General features: G+C 34.0%; 3 protein-coding genes across 4 annotated transcripts in view; 2 read left to right on the top strand and 1 right to left on the bottom strand.

The window, feature by feature from the left end:
* The window catches only part of LOC106780468 (cationic amino acid transporter 2, vacuolar), a 13,245-nt gene extending 9,878 nt beyond the window's left edge, over window positions 1-3,367 (bottom strand). Inside the window, exons 1-6 of the mRNA XM_014668757.2 lie at window positions 2,822-3,367; window positions 2,185-2,386; window positions 1,477-1,561; window positions 1,128-1,268; window positions 717-835; window positions 526-622 (exon numbers count right to left, since the gene is read on the bottom strand). Coding sequence (XP_014524243.1) covers window positions 526-622; window positions 717-835; window positions 1,128-1,268; window positions 1,477-1,561; window positions 2,185-2,386; window positions 2,822-2,978 — 801 coding nt within the window. The 5' untranslated portion in view covers window positions 2,979-3,367. The remainder of the gene's footprint in view (window positions 1-525; window positions 623-716; window positions 836-1,127; window positions 1,269-1,476; window positions 1,562-2,184; window positions 2,387-2,821) is intronic.
* Window positions 3,368-12,326: 8,959 nt separating this feature from the next.
* LOC106780459 lies at window positions 12,327-13,701 on the top strand. Its single transcript, XM_014668748.1, has 3 exons — window positions 12,327-12,855; window positions 12,958-13,108; window positions 13,572-13,701. The coding sequence occupies exons 1-3, from the start codon at window positions 12,327-12,329 to the stop codon at window positions 13,699-13,701; spliced, it is 810 nt and encodes a 269-aa protein (XP_014524234.1).
* A 2,045-nt stretch (window positions 13,702-15,746) lies between these two features.
* LOC106780456 (histone-lysine N-methyltransferase SUVR3) lies at window positions 15,747-20,180 on the top strand. Of its 2 annotated transcripts, none has more exons than XM_014668745.2 (2): window positions 15,747-16,438; window positions 19,201-20,180. In XM_014668745.2, the coding sequence occupies exons 1-2, from the start codon at window positions 15,781-15,783 to the stop codon at window positions 19,587-19,589; spliced, it is 1,047 nt and encodes a 348-aa protein (XP_014524231.2). In that variant the 5' UTR covers window positions 15,747-15,780; the 3' UTR covers window positions 19,590-20,180. The 2 variants fall into 2 exon arrangements, with proteins under 2 accessions (XP_014524231.2, XP_014524230.2); XM_014668744.2 differs by having other exon boundaries at window positions 15,749-16,462.
* The last annotated feature ends 902 nt before the right edge of the window (window positions 20,181-21,082 follow it).

The following is a 21,082-nucleotide window of genomic DNA, read 5'->3' as shown; positions in this document are numbered from 1 at the left end:
AATAACAGAATATTTAAAAAAACTATAACAAAAAATTTAAAATAATTAAAAAAAATTAAAATTATTAAAACAGAGAATTTAAAATAGTTAATATTATTTCATTTAAAATAAATAAAATTTATTCAAATAGAGAAGGAGAATAAAGACACTAACAAGAAGAGAAGTAGGAATAAGATTCTAGAAATACTTTTAAATATAAGAGATAAATAAACAAATATAAACGTGCCTATAATATCTGTGGCTGACATCTTTGATTATTTTTATTTTTTCTAAATAAATATTAAAATATTCTTAATTAGGGGTAATTTAGTTATTGTTTAAAAATTTGGAGATGCAGGATGTGGAGGATGAAACCCTCTTAAAACACATCAATCACAAATTTTTATATAAACTGTTTGTGAAAATATTATCAAGATCTGTTAAAAAATCATTTTCCTTTTTCAACCCATCAAAATCATTTTATATCAAACACTTTGTGAGTTTTACAGTGATAGAACTACTTATACACTGAAAACAAAATTATACCTCTTCAGCGGTGCTGGCAACTGCATCGAAACCTATAAATGCGAAAAACACTGTTGCAGAACCAGCTAGCATCCCATCTACCCCAAAGGGAAAGTACCTATTAAATCAAGAACAATTTATTCATCAGTAATTCAGTAACTAGAATAGATCAAAGGAAATGAAAATCATGGCTCTATTTATTTATAGTATACCCTGTGGGAAGCTGATATCCAACCCATCCAGATTTGAACCCTAAGTAACCTCCACCAATTATGACAAAAATCAATGCAAATATGTTCACTGTTGTCACTACACTTTGCACCACTGTGCTCTGCATACACCAATCATTCATTTATTCAATTTAAAACAAAAGTTTTTGTAAGAAAAGAAATGTGTTTTTCATATGGAAAATATTTTTTAACAACTTCTTTTTGATAAATTTTTTACAACAGCTTATATGATAACTTGCAATTAGTCTGTTTCAACTATACGGACTAATAAAATAGTAACACATAATCTATTATCAAAAAATTACTAAAAAAATTGTTAAAACATCAGTCATTTTCATATTATCATTCAGTTACACTCCTAAACTATTGGAGATCTTTTAGGTGGAAATATACCTCTCTGATCCCAGCACAAAGAAGTCCAGTTACAATGAATACTACAATTGCTGAACATGGATCAACAACAATATTAGTCCCCGGAATGGTATGCCACGACAGAAAGCTTGGCAAATTTTCCATTCCTCCAATAAGTGCAGCCTAATCAGAGAAATACCCACTTTGAATCAGCAATTTCTTCACATGATTCATACACCATTACAAAGAAATCATCAAGAGAAAATACTATTTGAACTAATCTCTCAGAACAAAAGCCTTATTCATGTGCACTAAGTCACTCAAAAGATGGTATAATCAACACCCTCTTAAAGAAACAAAAACTGAACAATAAGATGAAACAACACCATACCAAATTGGGAGTTATGCCACGAGCAACTGCAGCTCCACCAATTGTGTATTCCAATATCAAGGCCCAACCAATCAACCAAGCAACTCTTCAAAACAAAGTAATCATTCTCTATTAATCAACATATAGACCATCAATCGGCAATCGTGTAACTTTTTACTTAGTCAAATAAGAGAACCTTAAACTATCTCAAGTTCTGTCTATAGAAGAACACATGTCACATGAGTTTAGACAATATCAATTCTAACTAGAATGCTCCATGTTCAATATTAAAAACAAAACAAAAACACATCCTTATTTTTCCTTTCTTGTTTATAACTCAAATTTTATCCCTCTTATTCTATATTAAACGGTTGAGATTTCACTGGACAGTATCAAACCCCCTTGAGTATTTCAGAAAAACAGTATTATCATAAGCCAACCCATTATCACAATAACTAAAGTCACTTCTCAATCTTCAATATGTCTAGGAGATGTTTGAATTGAACAAGCTTTTTCAAAAACATTTTTAGGAGAAAAATCAATAAATTGCTTTATAAGTTAAAACTAAGGTATAGATAAACTAAAACCCTCTCACTTAGTTAAGGAATCATTCATTTTTCTGCAAGTGAGCATGGAGAATTCTCCAATATTGTTCTTAGTGAGTGTATTGGAAGGTCCGAGGAGATAAATAGGAAGACAAAACCACTAATAAGGTGACTTAATGAATACCCTTCTCCAACACATATGTATGAGTAGTGATATGCACTTCCAGCAGAAGGACAACGGCTAGCCAACTCTGCATAGCAAAGAGCAGAAAGCGCAGCAGCAAAACCAGCCACCAGAAAAGAGAGTGGCAAAGCAGGTCCAGAGTGTTCTCGAGCCACAGTTCCAACCAGCACATAAACACCAGCACCAATTGTTGCACCAACACCTGAGTCAAACCGCCAAAGAAATTAAATATTGCAAACACAGTTTATGGCCAAATTAAATAACAATAGAATATCTGTATTGAAAGATTAAAATATTGAAAGAAACAGTTCATTTATACTCTCTTTTTCCGTGAAAAAATCACTCAGCCAAAATTAAAAAAGAAAACACAAATTCTGGAATTGTGAAGTTGAAACTCGAGGCTTGAAACTAAGACATGAGCGGATCCACACCCGCAAGTTATGAAAAACTGTTGAAAAGTCTGATTTCAGCTGCAACTTTAAGGTTTTTGGGTATCTGGCACCCCCAAAAGAACCAATTTCTTAGAATATGAAAGATCGTCAATCTAAAACCTTGTCACATCCATACCCAGATGAAAAAAGTGATTGAAAATAAAATAAAACACCAGAAAGAAAGAGAAGAAAAAGTTTTGAACTACCAATTGCCATGAGATGTGGCACGGTTAACTCCTTAGCAAGTTGACCGTGGGAATTGCTCTCAACTGCAGAATCCACCCTTTTCCTCCTGGTTAGAAAACTCCATGGATTCTTTCCTCCGTTTCCATCAACCCCTTTTGAATCAGCCCAAATCCCCATCACAGCTTTTATTTTCTTTACCTTATTTTTTGGTTCAACAAACCACACAATGATGTTTAGTATAGCAGAGAAAGATTCTTTCAGTTGGAAAATGAGTTTATTCGGGATTTTGTTCAACAGTTTTGTTATGGTAGTTGAGTGAGGGAAAGAGAGAAAAAGAGAAAATTCGATTCTCCCTTTTCCTTACTTTGGTGCCATGGATGAGTTGTTCTAAAGGGTAATCAGGTACGGTGGCTTATGGTTGAAAGCTTCTTACTTTTCTTTCTCAGCAAATTGTTGGTGAGATGATTTGAATAATTGCTTGTTTGAGAATTGCAAGCATCGTATGTTCCTCAGCTACCATGTTCGAACTGTTATCGTCTTATTTAAGATTACAATTTGACTTTTTTGCTATATGGCTTTTATGTTTTTCCATTTATGCTCTTTTTCAATTACTGGAGGAGTAATTACTTTGTTATTTTTTTTTCATGTTTTTATTTTATTATTGTTTGTGTTTTGTTATATATATGGTTACAGATGACGATCCAAATGTTACATAAATGTTATGTAGGAGATAAGAAAGATTAAAAAAGAAATTTTGTTAATTTTGTTTTGAATAAGATGTTTTTTAAGCAATGTCAATAAATATATTTGACACATTAAATTTATAAATAAGCTAAGAAGGAAAAATACATTTTTAAATTATTTCAAATATTAAAATTTAAAAATTACAAGTCATTTTACATTTACATTTTTAATATTTAAAAAAAATAAAATTTCAAAATAAATGTCTTTTAAATTTAAATTAAAGAATAAATTAATTTCAAATGCAGTGATTTAATATATAAATTATAAAAAATTATTTTAACATGTTCATATAAATTATAATTAGATTTAATTATTAATTTGGTTCTATTTTAGAAATAACAACATTTTTTATTTAGAAAAATGTGAGACTAATTGAACTTTAAATATAAAAGCTAAATTAAATTCAAAATACTTATGTGACAAGAAAAACTAACGTGTGACACATATCAACAAGTATAACTAATAATATAATATGATATTAACATTATCACTTTATTTTTTAAGCAAAATCAATTAAAATAAAAAACAAATAAAAAAATTGATGACATTACCATGTGATGCATAAATGTATAAAATATAAACACCACGTTAACACTAAAAAATAAAATTATTTAATTAAAACGAAAATTGGGATTTTAACTAAAACTTAAAATGTATTTGGAAAATTTATTTTATTAATGATTTCTTTCCAATAAAATTGGCTTACAGTGATAGATACAGGTGTACATGCAATAATTAGGTGCGTCGTTTAGCTAAGAGTCATTATTTCACATGCCGTAAACATTTGTGGCCTTGAGAATTTCAGGATAATTTATTTAAATCTTGTAATAAATAGGTATGTTGCACAATAAACAGTCACTATTTTAAAATAACATTTGAAGCTGGAAAATCTATTGACTTTAGTATTCCCATGCCCATTTAAAATGGGATTACGTCTTTAGCACAAATATAAATCTATAATATTTTATAAAAAAGTTATTAATATTTTCTATAATATATATCTTACTATGTAATAATTTGAAAATAACTTGAGAATTAAAATTCTAAAATTAAATTTAACATGTTATAATACCGTTATAAAATTTATAATTGTACGAATCAATTAAAGATAAAACCAATTTAATAAATATTCTTTTATAAGTTAGTTTTGTGAGATTGAGTTAGATTTAAAAATCACTTTCTAATATGATATGTGGTATTAGAGTCAGGTTAGAACCTATCCTAACGAGATCTATGTAGCATTTTGTTTCACCTGCTATTGGACTAGAGTTAAATATGTTTTTAATCCCTTAAGTATCACTCGATTTTGGTTTTAGTCCCTACTTGAAACATCGATGGTTTTTAGTCCTCATTGTTTTGAAACTCTCACTTTTGGTCCTTAAAATTGGACGACGTTATCTTTTAGTACATGCAGCAAACAGCGAATCCATGACAATGTCAGCTTCCCTCTTCACTGTCCTCCATGTTGCTTTTGATTTTAGTGATCAGATTAGTGATTGCCACGTGTTTTGATTGAAATCAGATTAGCACATTTAGGATTCTTATTTTTCAATTGGGGAAAAAATATTTACTCGATGCTTTTTACTCCAACGATCAAGTGGAAGCATTCTTAGCTTGGAAAGGCCATTCAGCGTTTGAGGATTCCACTCTATCGATCAGATTTTGAAAACGCTCACTCAATAAGCCCACTGAAGCAGCAACAATTGTTAAGATATGTCAAATATTCTATTAAAGGATATTAGGCAATCGAATATCATGTTAGTTATATTTTAGATATTATTATAATTTGTGCAGATTTGTGCACATGTTTTTCCTTTAATAGATGAAGGATTATAGGATCCTTGTATGTATATATATGGTACTCTATTCCTTGAAATAATATATCAGAATTATTCTTTAAACCTTTTATTATGGTATCAAGAGCCAAACACTCATATCCTCTACAGTTTAGGAATCAGTGCTTTTTTTTCATTGAATATTTCTGATGGTTTCTTTCGATGACAATCAATCGGAGAAACATGATTCTGGAACTTCCGCTGCTTCCAAGAATTATATTTCTACTGCTGCCGGATTTGTGACCAAGTCAGGTATATCTAACTCTGCTCTTAATCTTTCTGTTGTTACTAAGAGTAGTGATTGGATAATTGATTCAGGTGCTATTGATCATATGACTTGTGATCCTCATATATTTAATCATTTTTCCTCTAACTGTTCTAAAACTATTATTATTAATGCCAATGAAGTCTCATCTCCTATTGAAGGTATAGGTACTATATCCCTTTCACCCTCTTTATCGATTACTGATGTTTTATTTGTTCCTACATTAAACTGTAATCATATCTCCGTCAGCAAGTTAACCAAATCACATCCTTATGTTGCCTTGTTTTACCCAACCCATTGTCTTTTTCAGAACATCCATTCACAACAAAACCATAAAAGAAGATTGGCTTGTCTTGCGAATGGTCACAAATAAGATAAAGACAAAAAAGAAATTTGGTTGTGGCATAAACGGTTGGGACATCCCTCTTTCGTTTATTTAAAAAAATTATTTCCATGACTATTTCATAAATGCAATATTTTTGATTTTTTTTGTGAAACTTGTGTTTTGGCAAAAAATCATCGTGTTGTGTTTTCTTTAAGCAATAACAAAACTGATTTTCCTTTTTCATTAATTCACACAGATGTTTGGGGTCCTGCTCCACAATCTACACATAATGAAAAAAAATGGTTTATCAGTTTTGTTGATGATTGTACTCGGGTAACCTGGGTGTATTTGCTTAAACATAAAAGTGAAGTGTGTAACGTGTTTTGTTCCTTTCATCATATGATCGTTACACAATTTAACACACATATTAAAGTCACTCGATCAGACAATATAGGGGAATATTTTAAGACTGAATTAATAGAGTTTGTACAAAACCCCATTTTTGTTCGTGTAATTGTTTGCATGGTTCTTGTAATCGATTACAATGGCAAGAATATATAAAGCATTAACTTTAAGGAATAAACTATACCTACTCAGATGTCCAAAAATTACAAATTAGTAGTCATGGGAAAGCTTTTTGAGTCTGGTTTCTAATGAAAAAAGAATCACATCATTTGGAGGTCAGTGGGAAACATTATCATTAAAATAGCCAGCAAAGGTCAAATTTGACAGCATGTTAACTTGGTCATGACACCAACATTGTTCCTCCACCATGGGTTGCCCAAACCTTAGTTTTCAGGATGTACTCACACTTAAACACTAAAAAGAAGTCTCGTCCATTTAAGAACTTGATTACAAATGTATAATTTGAAAGGTCTTTGAATATAGATTCCAACAAAAAAGGAATCAACTCATTTGGAGTTCAGTGGATAAAGTTATGAGCAAATGAAAAACATTGTTTCTTATCTCAAACATGAGGTGTCCAAACTTGATTTCCCACACTAAAATCACACTTAAACAACAAAATCACACAAAAACCATTGCATTTATGCAAAAAATACAAAACTTTAGACTATGGTCTCCTAGGTTACCAGAACTGGCTCTTATAGTACAACTTTAAGTACAAATCCAAGATTTTGTTTGTGTAATTGTTTACCAAGGTCTTGTAAACGATTACAACTTTGTTTTTTGTTCCAGACCTTGTAGGACTTCAACTAGCTTAGTCAAATGAAAAAAAAAATGTTTCTTATCTCAAACATGGGGTGCCCAAACTTGATTTCTCACACTAAAATCATACTTAAACAACAAAATCACACATAAACCATTGCATTTATGCAAAAAATACAAAAATTTATACTATGGTCCCCTAGGGTACCAGAACTGGCTTCTGCAGTACAACTTTCTGTACAAATCCAGGATTTTGTTCTTGTAATCATTTACCAAGGTCTTGTAAATGATTACAGCTTTGTTTTTTGCTCCAGACCTTGCAGGACTTCAACTAACTTGTTCAAATGAAAAAATGGTTTCTTATATCGAATATGGGGTGCCCGAACTTGATTTCTCACACTAAAATCACACTTAAACAACAAAATCGCACAAAAACCATTGCATTTTTGCAAAAAATACAAAAATTTAGACTATGGTCCCCTAGGTTACCAGAACTGACTCCTGTAGTACAACTTTATGTATAAATCTAGGATTTTGTTCTTGTAATCGTTTACGAAGGTCTTGTAAACTATTACAAATTTTTTTTTTGCTCCAGACCTTGCAGAACTTCAACTAAGTTGTTCAAATGAAAAAAATGGTTTCTTATCTCGAACATGGGGTGCCCAAACTTGATTTCTCACACTAAAATCACACTTAGAAAATCATTGTTTTTGGGAAATTAACTGCATCTAGTACAGTGGTATAAAAATTATGGGTTCATAGTCATTTGAAAGCTCTTTTGAGCCTTGACTCGAACAAAACAAGAATAAACTCATTTGAAGTTTGGTGAAGAAAGTTATGAGCAAAACAATCAGCAAAGGTCAGAGGTGACAGGAATGTGTAAAATGTTAACTTTAAGGAATTAACTGCACCTACTCAGATGTCCAAAAATACAAATTAATAGTCAGTAGAAATATTTTTGAGTCTATTTTCTAATTAAAAAAGAATCACATCATTTGGAGGTCTGTGAGAGAAGTTATGATTAAAATAGTCAGCAATGGTCAAAGTTGACAACATGTTATCTCACTCAAATTGCCTTTGGGGAGTGTCGTTTTCAAAGTTGGGTTCATGACTTAGCTAACATGATCATCACACCAACATTGGGTCTTTCCACCACCATTTACTCACACTTAAACACTAAAAAGAAGTCTCGTCCATTTAAAAAATATGAAAAACTTACGTAAAATTTTTTTGGCTACTTATGTGCCCACAATTGGCTCCTGTAGGACAACTTTTTGTACAAAACCAGATTTTTTTTCGTGTAATCATTTACAGCGTCCTCGTAATCTATTACAATGGCCAAAATGGCCTACACTAGATTACCAAGGCATAGCTTGGGCAAAAATTGTTATAGACTTCATCTACCTTGGTTCAAAAACATATACGGGCTTTGACGTTTACTGACTATTTTATTCATAACCTTTCCCACATACTTCCAAATGATGTGATTATTTTTTTATTAGAAAATAGACTCAAAAATATTTCCAATGCCTAATAATTTTTAATTTTTGGACATTTGAGTAGGTACAATTGATTCCTTAAAGTTAATGTTTTATATATTCCTACCACCTCTGACCTTTGCATGTTGTTTTGCTTTTAACATTCTCCACCGAACTCCAAATGAGTTGATTACTTTTTTATTAGAAAATATACTCTAAAATCTTTCCAATGACTACTAATTTGTAATTTTCCCATCTAAAATAAGAAACATGAAACAATAAATTCTAAGTAAACTCATTTAGGAAGCTCAGAAAAATGTTTTTTTTGGGAAACTAACTACATCTAGTAAAGTGGTATAAAAATTATGAGTTGGCAGTAATTTGAAAGCTATTTGAGTCTAGACTCTAACAAAACAAGAATCAACTCATTTGGAGTTCGGTGGAGAAAATTAAGAGCAAAACAACCTGCAAAGGTCAGAGTTGACAGGAATGTATAAAGCGTTAACTTTAAGGAATAAATTGTACCTCCTCAGATTTCCAAAAATTACAAATTAGTATTCATTTGAAATTGTTTTGAGTCTAGTTTCTAACTAAAAAAGAATCACATCATTTGGAGGTCGGTGGGAAAAGTTATCATTAAAATAGCCAGCAAAGGTCAAAGTTGACAGCATGTTATCTCACTCAAATTACCTTTGGCTACTTATGTGCCCACAACTAGCTCCTGCAGTACAAGTTTTTGTACAAAACCCACTTTTTACTCGTGTAATATTTTACGAGCAAGTTTTCGTTTACCATTTTGTTTTTTGCCTGTATCACAAAAACTGTTTCTTTCCTCCATCACAATCAAATTGGCCACTTTCTTCATTCACATTCCAAACAACACCTCATTTCATAATGACAATAACGAAGGGAATAACAATTCAATTAACATTAACAATAATTAACGGAAACAAAGATCCATCTTTTATAACATTGAATAAAATTGGGTACATTACACTTATTTGTTCATATATGTTCAATGTTGTATGACTTTTTATCACAAATCAATACAAAAATCACTCATGTCGGATTTTAAGCGCTCTATTTCCAGTGTATGGAGTCCTAAGTGCTCTGCTCTTGTAACGTTTTCGTGATCCACTAAAGCACACATAAAAATTTCTCTGCATTTTCTTTTTTGTATGTTTTTTGGTATTGATTGGTCCTTCTTCTTATCTTCTCTAACTTTAGTAGTTGGTGTCTTCATAGAAGAATAAAAATTTTCTTTGCTTGAAGTACCAACATCATCATCAACCTGAAATTTAACAATATATATCATAGTATACAACCATTCATATTCTCATCAAAGATCACTGAATATATCATAACATACAAAACTCAAACAAAAAACCACATGCCAATGGAAAACGCAATCAAAAAATTCAAAAACCCAAATACAAGTCGAAAACGCAATCAATAAAATGGATAAACCCATTTACCTTGCTCGAAGGACCATGGTCACTGGACATTGCTATTGCACACAACACTATCAACAAAAAAAAAGAATCTAGAACAAAGCTTCAAGGATGAAAATGGAGGGAGAACGTAAACGAAAAGAGAGAGAACAAGGGAAATATGAGAGAATTGAGAGAGATGAAACAGGACAAGGGACATATTTGGAATCTAAAATTTCTAAATTCTTCCTCAATGGTTTTCTCTTTCTTAACTTGTGAGGATTGTTAAAAGTGTGTCAAATTTTTATTGTCAAAATATCGAAACCCTTTTTTCATGTGTTCAATGTTTATGCAAGAGAAAACCTCTCTATTATTGCGTTTCACTCAGTCATTGTGTTTCACTCAATCATAGTGATAGTGTGCCCTTAAAAGATCTTGTACCTTATCTTTAGGTACTTCCTATCACATATTTGACATAGATCACTAAGACTTTATGAGCTTCTAACATAGTTGGGCTGCAAACAAATTTTTAATTTTACAAGTTAAGCAAAACTTATTCACAAAAGATGAACAATCAATATATACAATATATACAAATAACAAAATTTAAATTTAGTTAAAAAAGAAAAAGGTTTAATACATCATTTGGTCCCCTCTTTTGAGGGTTTTGTTCAAAATGATCCTACCTTTGGAAAAAGTTCACTAAGGTCCCATATTTCATAAAAAATTGTTCAATATGGTCCTTTTGGCAGACGACGTTAAAATCGTAACGGTGCAGATGCTAGCATGACAAACTTTTAGTGAGCTGTTTAAAACTTATCTTACATGGTTGTCTGAAGACATTTAAATGTTTAAATATTGAGGATTAAAATTAAATGAGAAAAATTAGGCTAAATTAAAAAAACCCTTACCCTTATCTGATAACGCCATTTCTGGGGTCTTGGCTTAAGTGAAAGTGGTGATTTCTGTTGATTTCTGGTGATTTCTGATAACGCCATTTCTAATTGATTGAAGGTGGAAGTTGAACATCGTACGGAGGTGAGGTAAGGGGTCATTATCTTATCCTAATTTGTTGTTGTTGTTTATGTTTTATTTGGGGGTTAGGGTTTAATTTGATGTTNTNTTNANAATAGNTATTTTCATCGATTTACTCTGATTTTGGGTAGTATAAAACGTTGTTGTTTATTTTCTGTTGAGTTGTTTTGTAATGCACTGTATTATGTTTTAAATATTATTTTAGTTGTCGGCTTTTGGGTTATGGAAGACAATGTGCATTATTGTCGGCTTTTGTTGTTCACTGTGGTCCCATTGTTGGTATTTTAAGTCATTTTAGTGGTCCTCCTTTGAGATGGCTGAGAAAAGGTTTGAGGTAGTGGTCCACCATGGTGGGACCTTGATAACACAACACCCTTTTAAGTATATAAATGGAGAGATTGCTTATTGGGACGTTTATCCCGATAAATGAAGCTTTTTTGAAATAGTAGGTGCAATAAAAGATTTGGGGTACCTTCAGGTGAAAGAGCTGTTTTACAGCATAGAAAATGTGTTGCATGAACTGTATGATGATAAAGGAGAAATGAATATGATGTCGGTGGCAAACTATTTAGGGAAAGTTGACTTGTATGTTGTACATGGCGTGGACCATGCAGAGGTTGTAGAAGATAATGAAGCTGAAGTAGGGGTGTAGTTGTTGTTGACTAAGGGTGAGTTGGTTAATGAGGGTGATAAAAGTGAGGAAGAAAGTGTTGGAAATGAGGTGGAGGATGGACTGGAGGTGGAAGACAATGGTGCAAAGGAGGTGGATGGTGGACTGCAGGTGGAAGAAAGTGGTGGAAATGAGGTGGATGGTGGAGTCCAGGAAGAAATTGTAGTGGAGAGTCAAGTTGAAAATGAAGTAGAGAGTGAATGTGGAGTGGACAATGAGGTTGAAGTAGAGAGTGAGGATGAAATTGAAGTAGAGAGTGAGGTTGAAGTTGAAGTAGAGAGTGAGGGTGGAGGGGACAGTGAAGTTGAAGTAGAGAGTGAGGATGAAGGCCATATGGATCATCTTAGTGGTGATGAGTACGTGGAGGAGGAAGAAGAAATTGGTTTTGGTTTGGAGTACAGTGATGAAGAGTGTAGGGCTGAGGTCAAGTGTAGGGCTGAGGTCAATTGTAAGGGGTTGTTAGATGATGAATGGCATTCTGATGTCTTAGTAACTCCACAAAACAGTGGTAGTGAGAACAAGAGTGAAGATAGACCACAACTAGGTCCATTTCAGACATATGAGAAATAAAAATCAATGACAGATTATAAGTGGGAAGTTGGGACAGTATTTGCTGATAAGGCTAACTTTATTGAGGCCATTAGAACTTATGTTATGCATATTGGGAGGGCTTTGAAGTTTGTTAAAAATGATAAGCGTAGGGTGAGAGTTAGATGCTTGGGTGGACAAGGTAAGTGTCCATGGACAGCTTACTGTGGTTATTTACCAACCCGACAGTTTTGGCAATTAAGGAAAATAAAGGACACCCATAGTTGCAGCAGGCAACTTAACATTAAGATTTTGAATACAAAGTGGCTGAGTGAAGAAATGGATAGGTGTTTACAAGACAATCCAAACTTAAAGGTGCAAGACATATGTAAAAAAGCATTACGTAAATGGAATACTAAAGTTTCCATCTCCAAAGTACGAAGGGCAAAGTTAATGGCAACAAAACAACTTATTGGAGATTTTAAAGAACAGTATAGAAGAATACATGACTATGCACATGAACTGTTGATGTTTAATCTTGGGTCAATAGTTAAGGTGGAGGTTGACAGTGTTAATGGTGAGGCAATGCTTAAAAGATTCTATTTTTGCTTGAAAGGTTGCAAGGAAAGTTTTGTTAGTTGTAAACGAATTATATGTTTAGATGGATGTTTTTTAAAAGGCCAGTATAAGGGAGAGTTGCTCACTGCAATTGGAAGGGACCCAAATGACCAAATGCTTCCCCTTACATATGCCATTGTTGAAGTGGAGAACAAAGAGAAATGGAGTTGGTTTTTGCAGTTATTGGTACAAGATCTTGGAGGAAATGAAGTGTATGGTAGGTGCACATGAATGTCTGACCAAAAGAAGCTACAAGTCTTACTTACATTATTATTCAATTAACTCACTATAAATGATGTAACAAAGGTTCAATTTTTTATTCATGTGGTCAAGGGTTGATGCACGCTATTGACAAACTTTTGCCTAGGGCATACCAAAGATTCTGCATGAGGCACCTATACGCAAATTTTAGAAAAAAGTTCCCTGGTCAGACTTTGAGGACGCTGATGTAAAGGGTTGCCACAAGCACGTACCCCCAGGCATGGGAGAGAGAAATGCTGAATATAAAAAAGGTCATCATAGAAGCTTATAAATACTCGATATCCATCCCCCCAGGTAAAATAAGTCAGTAAGACTTGAAACCCATGGTTACTCATTATCAGTTTTGTGCATGGTTACTCATTTTGTTGACTGAAGCGCATGTTTAATGATTATCAACATTTATGTTCATTGCAGGTACTGGTCAAGGTCTCGTTTCACAAATGTAGCTATATGTGATTCCCTTGACAACAATATATGTGAAGCATTCAACAGTGTTATTGTGCTTGCCAGAGGAAAGCCAATAATCACAATGCTAGAGAGATAAGGCTTTACCTTATGAAACGTTGGGCCACCAACAAAACCAAGGTGGCAGTTATGGAATTCAATATCTACCCAAAGATAAACACCAGGCTTATGAAGGAATCAAATTTGTCTAGATATTGGATCCCAAGGTAAATTTTTTATCTTCAATCATATAAAATCTTTAATCAAATCTGACTTTAATCATATCCTTACTGGAATGTGTTTTATTATTGTCAGCTGGTCTAAACGTAAGATGTTTGAGGTTAGACACACTGCAATTATGTCAAACAAGCTCACGGTGGACCTTGAGAGTCAACAGTGTAGCTGTAGGAAATGGATGATAAGTGGGATTCCATGTTGTCATGCCATTACAGCCATGAACTATTCCAATGAAGACCCAAAAAATTTCATACCCTCTTGCTTCACAAGATCCACATATGAAGCCACCTATGTCACAATGATTTATCCTGTAAATGGGCAATTGCTATGGAAAAAACATCATTTGTTGATGTCCTGCCACCACTTATACGAAAGTTGCTTGGTAGGCCAAAGAAAAAAAGAAAGTTGGAGGCCTGGGAGTTAACAAAGGATGCGACCCAAATGACTGTTGGCGGGCACAGGAAAAAATGTACCATCTGCCATAAACTGGGACACGATAGAACCAAGTGCCCCTTACGTCCAAACATCACATAACCAACATGTCCCTCTGCCTCACAAACACAGGAAGCCAATCCCAAATCCCAGCAGCCACCACAACCTACTCAGGAGTCCAGTGCACATTCAACTCCACCAATCATGAGGAAGAAGTTACCTTTCAGAAGAAGAAACGTTTAGATGTATTTTGAAGTCAAGTTTTATTATGTACTGTCATTATCAACTACTATTAAGTCCTCTTGTGTTATTATCAACAACTATTTGGAACATATTTTGAACATATTTACTTCTGTAAACTGATGTCTTTATATCCATTTGGGGCCAAAAGTAAAATGATGTGATGAGGTTTATTATGTTAGAAGCACTTGTGTTAGAAGTACTTGTGTTAGTTTATTATGTCAGATATTTTACATGTGTTCATATCCATTTGGGACCAAAAGTAAACAAATTTAAATACAATTGTGGACCATATTGAACATTTTAAAATGAAAGCGGATACTATATTTAACATTTCACATGAACGCCTTCACATTACATAGACCTTGACATTACATGAACAAAAACATTTAGCTACACTTCATATCAACTTAAACACCGTCTTAGACCTCAACCAAAACATTGAGCCACATACCACCCAAAACATTCAGCCACATACCAAGATCAACCTAAACAGACCTTTAGAATGACAATGTTAACTACAATAACAACACATATAGCTCCAAGTAACAATTTCATCCTTCTCTACAAGTTTTGGACTAAAATTTCCAAATCACAAATCCTCCTCCTTTGTGTGAAACTTTCATCATCTTTTTCCTCATTATTTTCTTCAGTACAACATTTGAAAATGTTGCAATAAATTCCTCTTGAAGATCCACCTTGTTATGCACCAAATAAGTCACCAAAATTGAAATTTGTTCATCAATCTATGAACAAATATATTCCAAATAAAGTGAAAAGAGATATAAAAAAACCTTGTAATGACGACATCCCCAAAATTTACGCCTAACATTCTGGGGAGTTCTCGCCACTTGGTCACAACATAATCACCACACTTGCAATGAGGAGTTATCCCATCTCCCCTCCAACCACTATCATTTGCGGATTGTGAATTTCTTTTCCGTCCTGTTTTGGAACAAGAAGAAAATCCTTAAAAAGAAATCATTTGTATCCCACAACATTAAAGAACCCTAACTTCAACGAACCCTAACTCACCACCTTTTATTAACCACCCCTTTTATTAACCTTAATTTTAAACCATTTCTGCCAACTCACTTGAGTTCACATAACTATGTAAGATAAATTTTAAACACTTTATTAAAAGTTTGCCATACTAATATGTACACTGTCCGCCAAAAAAAACTATATTAAACAATTTTTATGAAATATGAACCTTAATAAACTTTTTCTAATGGAATCATTTTCATTAAAAACCTGAAAAGGGGGACAAATGATGTATATGCCAGTGAATCTTAATGGTAGAGTACATGAACGACAAATGGTAACGGCGGAAGAAAGCGGTCCCCCAAAGCGCTGCAACGCGAGAGAGCCTCCTCTACTTCAATGCGCAGAGCTGGTGCTACCCTACCTTAACCCTTCAGAACTTGCCAACGTCTCTCTCACCTGCAAATCTCTTTTCAAACTCTCTCGCACCATCACCATCCGCCGTGCCTCCGACGCTTCCAGAACCTTCGAGACCCTTCCGATTCCGTTTCTCAACACGGTCGATTCCCACCCATACGCGCCCTTCCTCTACACGCGCTCCCTCGTTCTCTCCTCCCCACTCTCCCTCCCGCGCCAGCCCTGGGGCTCTTCGGCAGTTTCCCCCTCCGCGCAGTCTCGCCTTCTTCGCGCCGAGTCAGTGGGCTTCGTCGATGGCGAGGGCCGGGCCATGTCGGGCTGCGAGTGCGAGGCGTGCGATGGCGGTGAGTGTCCTTGTGCTGGCCTGGATGGGCTGGATGACGTTGGCAGAGAGTGCGGGCCCGGGTGCCGGTGTGGGCCTGAGTGTGGGAACCGGTTGACACGGAATGGGTTGGCGGTGAGGGTGAAGATTGTGAGGCATAGGAGGAAAGGATGGGGGTTGCATGCGGATCAGTTAATCGCGAAAAGTGAGTTTGTGTTTGAGTATGCAGGTGATTTATTCATCTAATCTAATATACCATGATACCTCTCTTAATAATTGCTTTTAGTATACATTATTTTTATGCAAGTTTAATTTTGTTGGTAATATGATAAAGTTGTGGTAACTGATTTTTATCGCGATAACTGTTGATTTGTTCATTTAACAAAATTGTGGAACACAGATTTGTCGTGGCAACTATTGTTTTTGATTACTTAACATAATTGTGCTCACACAGGCCACCCCAGCTCTGGTGTTTCCAATAATGATATTAATATTAGAATGATAGAGTTAACTGGTAGGACTCGTCCAAGGTTTTAAATTGCAGTTGCTATCATGGTTTCGTTGTGATCCTTGACATTTGGAGCATGTGCGACTCGAGCCAATGCAGCTACAATTGTGGTTTCATAGTCCAAAATTCCATGCTGTTGTTGCTGAAATTATGGTGGTAGACTGTTTTCTAAAAGTTTTAAAAAATCTAACATGAAGTCTATTATGTGATTTTAGTTTAGATCTTCAATTAAAATTAGAGTTTTCTTACGCTTAGGACTGAAGACAGTTAAGAGTACCAACTTAAGTTTTCTCAGAATTTGAGTGGGACTTCTTACTGAAAATTAATAATGTAACTCGAGAAGAAAGTTGTTATTGTCCTTTGTGCAGTTTTAATTTCAGTTCAAGTAAATGTTAGTTATTGTGATTTTAAAGATATTCTCCTTATTTATGTTATGTGTTTGATGGTGGTTGTGTTTGAATTTTGTTGATTAGGTAGATCTTCTCATTAACTTATGGTATTAGGTTGGACCCTTAGGTTATCAACTATTTGTGGGACTAATTGTTTGCATTTATTATGCTTGATAAGTATATGAAAAGAGGGGAAAAGTAAGGTGAACATAATTTTTTCCTTTTGGTTTTCATAGTCATTTTGTTTAGGTGCTTCCATTCCTTGGATTCGAACCATGTAGTGAGTTTACTTATGTGTGTACGATTATTTATTAACATTTGAGTCCAGGAGGTTTAATGATAATATGGTATCAGAAAAAAAATGGTTATATATTGTTCAGAAAGTGAGTCTGTTTTATTTTAGTAATTTGAGAAAGAGGTTACTATGTAGATGTGGAGTTTGTAACTCTTTTTTTCTTTCTTTTTTTTATGTTTTTACTTTTTAGTTCATTAATTGTTTGTTTTAGAAGAATATAAATAGTGGCTAGGAGTTTGGTATCCTGTATGCAATATCTTGGTTGCACTCTTATGAAATAGGTGCTAGGAGAGGGTTGATTGTCTAAGATAGTTTATGTTTTTATTGTGATTGGAATTCTCATCAATACAAGATACTATCATTCCATAGCATAATTCAATTGGGTGTGAGAAAAAGGTTGTCAAAACCATGATTCAACCTGCAAAATCATTTGACTAGGAGTAGGAGGGGTAAAATTTTGTGTATATTGTAGAAGCTTAATAACGTACATGCTTTAAAAATTGAAAAACTATGAGGAGAATCTTGGTTTAGTTTCCTACATGTTCTTTTTTTTTTTTCGTATTTTTTGTTTGCTTACTGAATGGAAATTAGAATACTGTTAGGAAGTTTTGTGACAAGGTTATGAATGTTTGAGTAGTAGATTTTGAAACTTGTGTTGTTTCATTTGGGGAAGAGGGTAGATTACTGGGAAGGTGTATGAAACATTTGTATTTGTTTTCTACGACATAAAAGTTGTAACGGTACTAGTGCTTGAAGCCATCTAAAAGGTTTAAAGGTGTGATTCGTGAAGCCTAACCCGAACAGAGCAAATAACACATTGAAGTTGACCCAACACAAACTTTTGCATAGCATGATCTCTGAGTGAGTTTTTGGTACCAATTTTCGTTTAGATAAGTTAATAACTATGTAGTGTTGTTAAATTTACCATCCCACACTTGACTCAAACCTATTTTGTCCTCGTGAGACATGTGCATCAGTTTGGAGTGAGGTCCATGACTATATTTGGAGACATCAAACATATTGAGGTAGATTATCATTTCATAAGGGATAAAGTAGAGTTTGGAGACATCACTACCAGATTTGTCAACTCTAGTGTTGGTGAACATATTTACCAAGTCTCTAAGAAGAGTTGTTTGAGAGGAGTGCTGTCTGGTTGTTTTATATTGGGATTGGGGAATCTTTTGCAGGGGATCATGTCAGATTTGGGAAATAGGAATTTGAGTGAAGTCAAGGGAACTTTTCTCTGGCTTGGGGGAGCATTGCTCTCTTTCCATTATCCATTCTTCTTTCTGTCATTTTCCTTGTTTTCCCGCTACAGCTCTGGTTCAGATTGTATCAGTAACCCACATAGGAGGCGAAATGAATATGTTGAGTAGAATGTTTGAAATCCATAGATGAGCTGATAGAATAGTCGAGTTTACTTCTGATAGAACGCTATGTTGGGAGAGGCAGGTTATTTGCGAACTAATCAATTATTATTTGGAAAGTAGTATAATTTGCAAATTTACTGGATACCCAAGGTACCCTTTGATAAATTTGACTAAAATAAGGAACTGAATGACATTTTTTTTTTTCGATGAGATATTCACGAAAGGTATGTTTGTTGCATTGTATGTTAAAGAAATATACGAAGATTGGTAGAAACTATTTTCTACTGTTTCAAAGTCATTGTCGCTGATACTTTCTTGACTCTTTTAGTTGTTTCTTATGCATGGCTGTTTCTAATCCCCTCATGCGTGTGTAAACTTAAATCTTGGTTTCCTGTGTAATAAAAGGTGAACTCTTGACAACGAAGGAAGCCCAGAGGAGACATCAATACTATGATGAACTGGCTTCTCAGGGTCGTTTCTCTCCAGCTCTTTTAGTTGTAAGGGAACATCTTCCTTCTGGAAAGGCATGTCTGAGATTAAATATCGATGCGACAAGATTAGGAAACATTGCACGATTTGTAAATCATTCATGTGATGGTGGTAATTTAAGCACAAAGCTAGTTAGAAGTTCAGGAGCTTTGTTCCCCCGCCTATGCTTCTTTGCTTCAAAAGATATCCTAGTAGATGAAGAGCTTACTTTTAGCTATGGAGAAATCAGGGAAAGGTCAAAGGGGTTGCCATGCTTTTGCAATAGCCCTTCATGCGTTGGAACGTTGCCCTCTGAGGACACATAAGATTTATGTACATTGCCATTTAAGGAGGTGATTTATGTTAAATCAAAGGAATTTTGATTTTAGGAAAGGTTAGTTTTTATAATTTATTCAATAGGTCATAGTAGGCATTGCAAATATCCTTGTCACAGGTCGATTAGGTTACCACTAATATCTGTATGTAGTGTGAATGCTTTAATGTTCACTTAAGTTTTGGTAGAAGCCCTTAAGTTCATTTGACTGCTTGCTCGTAGGGTTTAACACCAGATATTTTATCCTTTCTCACGAAGTTCATGAGATGAAACTGAATGGTGTGGTGTTCAAGTGGTGTCTCTTATCTTGGGTATGTTGTTCGGGGGTGGGGGTTTGTGGCGTGATTAATGATACAGTAATGAGGCGATGCTTCACCCTCAAGTGCTTTTTGAATTCCTATGCTTAGAAAACATGCTTGTCTCATAATAATGATTTTGTAAAATCAGTTTTCAAACATTTATTAATTTTATGATAATAGGTTAACCTTCGGAATTCATTATACAGGTTTTATGTTTCTAATTTATTGTATACAGGATGAGTTGTAAAGTCCTCCATTACTAACTTCATTTGGCTCTTGTTCTTCATGGTCCTGTTTTGACTAAGAAGATGCTTCTTTTTTATCTGTATTATATAGTATTATCCTGTATAAAGCTACCATCTATATGCTCATTTTGTAGTTTATTTTTTACAAAAATTACATCCTTTCTAACAACAATCTTATGGGCATTGGGATCTCAGGCAATACCTCTTACATTGTCAACATAGTCCAAAAATATACGTTTCTTGGATTTTAGATTCTATTTTGTTCTTTCTTAGGAATTTTGCATCATGTTCATAGGATAATCAAATACATCCTATGAAGAATAATTAGCCGATTTTTCATTCCATGTCTCTAATAGTGTCTTCAAACCTATAACTATTGACGGTGATCAATTTATCATGTAATAAGCAATTTTAATTGTTTTTTACCCAAAAAACATGGCCACTCCTTAATGTCGATCTTGTTCTATCATTTGCCATACCATTAAGTTGAGGTGTATGTAGAAGAACAAATTCTTATAATACCTTTTTGCTTGTAAACTGCTTGAAACAAAAATCATGTCTACATATTCTCCTTGTTTATCTATCTTCAAGCACTTGATTCTTTTTCTATTTTCAATCTTTGGGTGTTTTGAATTCCTTCTACATTAGAAATATGTTTGATTTCTTCTTGATAGGATATACATAATGGTAGAGCCTTCTTCTCTTCCTTGCAATAGAAACTCCAAGGGGATTTGAAAATCATTTAAAACACTTACAAACTTTTGAAAAGTTGAAGGCACATTTTCATTTAAAAGAGAGTAGTAGTACCTTAACACGCCCATGTGTTGTTTACACTCATTTGACACGGTTCCAACTCATCCTTTGGAAGAAAAACATGCATAATGATTGAGGGTAAAGAGAAAAAATGTCATTATTTGGAAAGCTTTTCTTTCCTTCTCCTT

Source organism: Vigna radiata, unplaced genomic scaffold (assembly GCF_000741045.1).
Source record: "Vigna radiata var. radiata cultivar VC1973A unplaced genomic scaffold, Vradiata_ver6 scaffold_319, whole genome shotgun sequence".
NCBI classification, from domain to species: Eukaryota; Viridiplantae; Streptophyta; class Magnoliopsida; order Fabales; family Fabaceae; genus Vigna; species Vigna radiata.
This window is presented reverse-complemented; position numbering and strand designations above follow the sequence as displayed.

Excerpts from the sequence above, each read along its gene's own strand:
- LOC106780456 (XM_014668744.2), top strand. The coding sequence starts at position 15,781 with ATGATGTATATGCCAGTGAATCTTAATGGTAGAGTACATGAACGACAA. Across the intron at positions 16,463-19,200 it reads GTTTGTGTTTGAGTATGCAG|GTGAACTCTTGACAACGAAG; the intron begins GTGATTTATTCA and ends GTGTAATAAAAG.
- LOC106780459 (XM_014668748.1), top strand. The coding sequence starts at position 12,327 with ATGACAGATTATAAGTGGGAAGTTGGGACAGTATTTGCTGATAAGGCT. Across the intron at positions 12,856-12,957 it reads GGAGGTTGACAGTGTTAATG|GCCAGTATAAGGGAGAGTTG; the intron begins GTGAGGCAATGC and ends GTTTTTTAAAAG. Across the intron at positions 13,109-13,571 it reads GATCTTGGAGGAAATGAAGT|GTACTGGTCAAGGTCTCGTT; the intron begins GTATGGTAGGTG and ends TGTTCATTGCAG.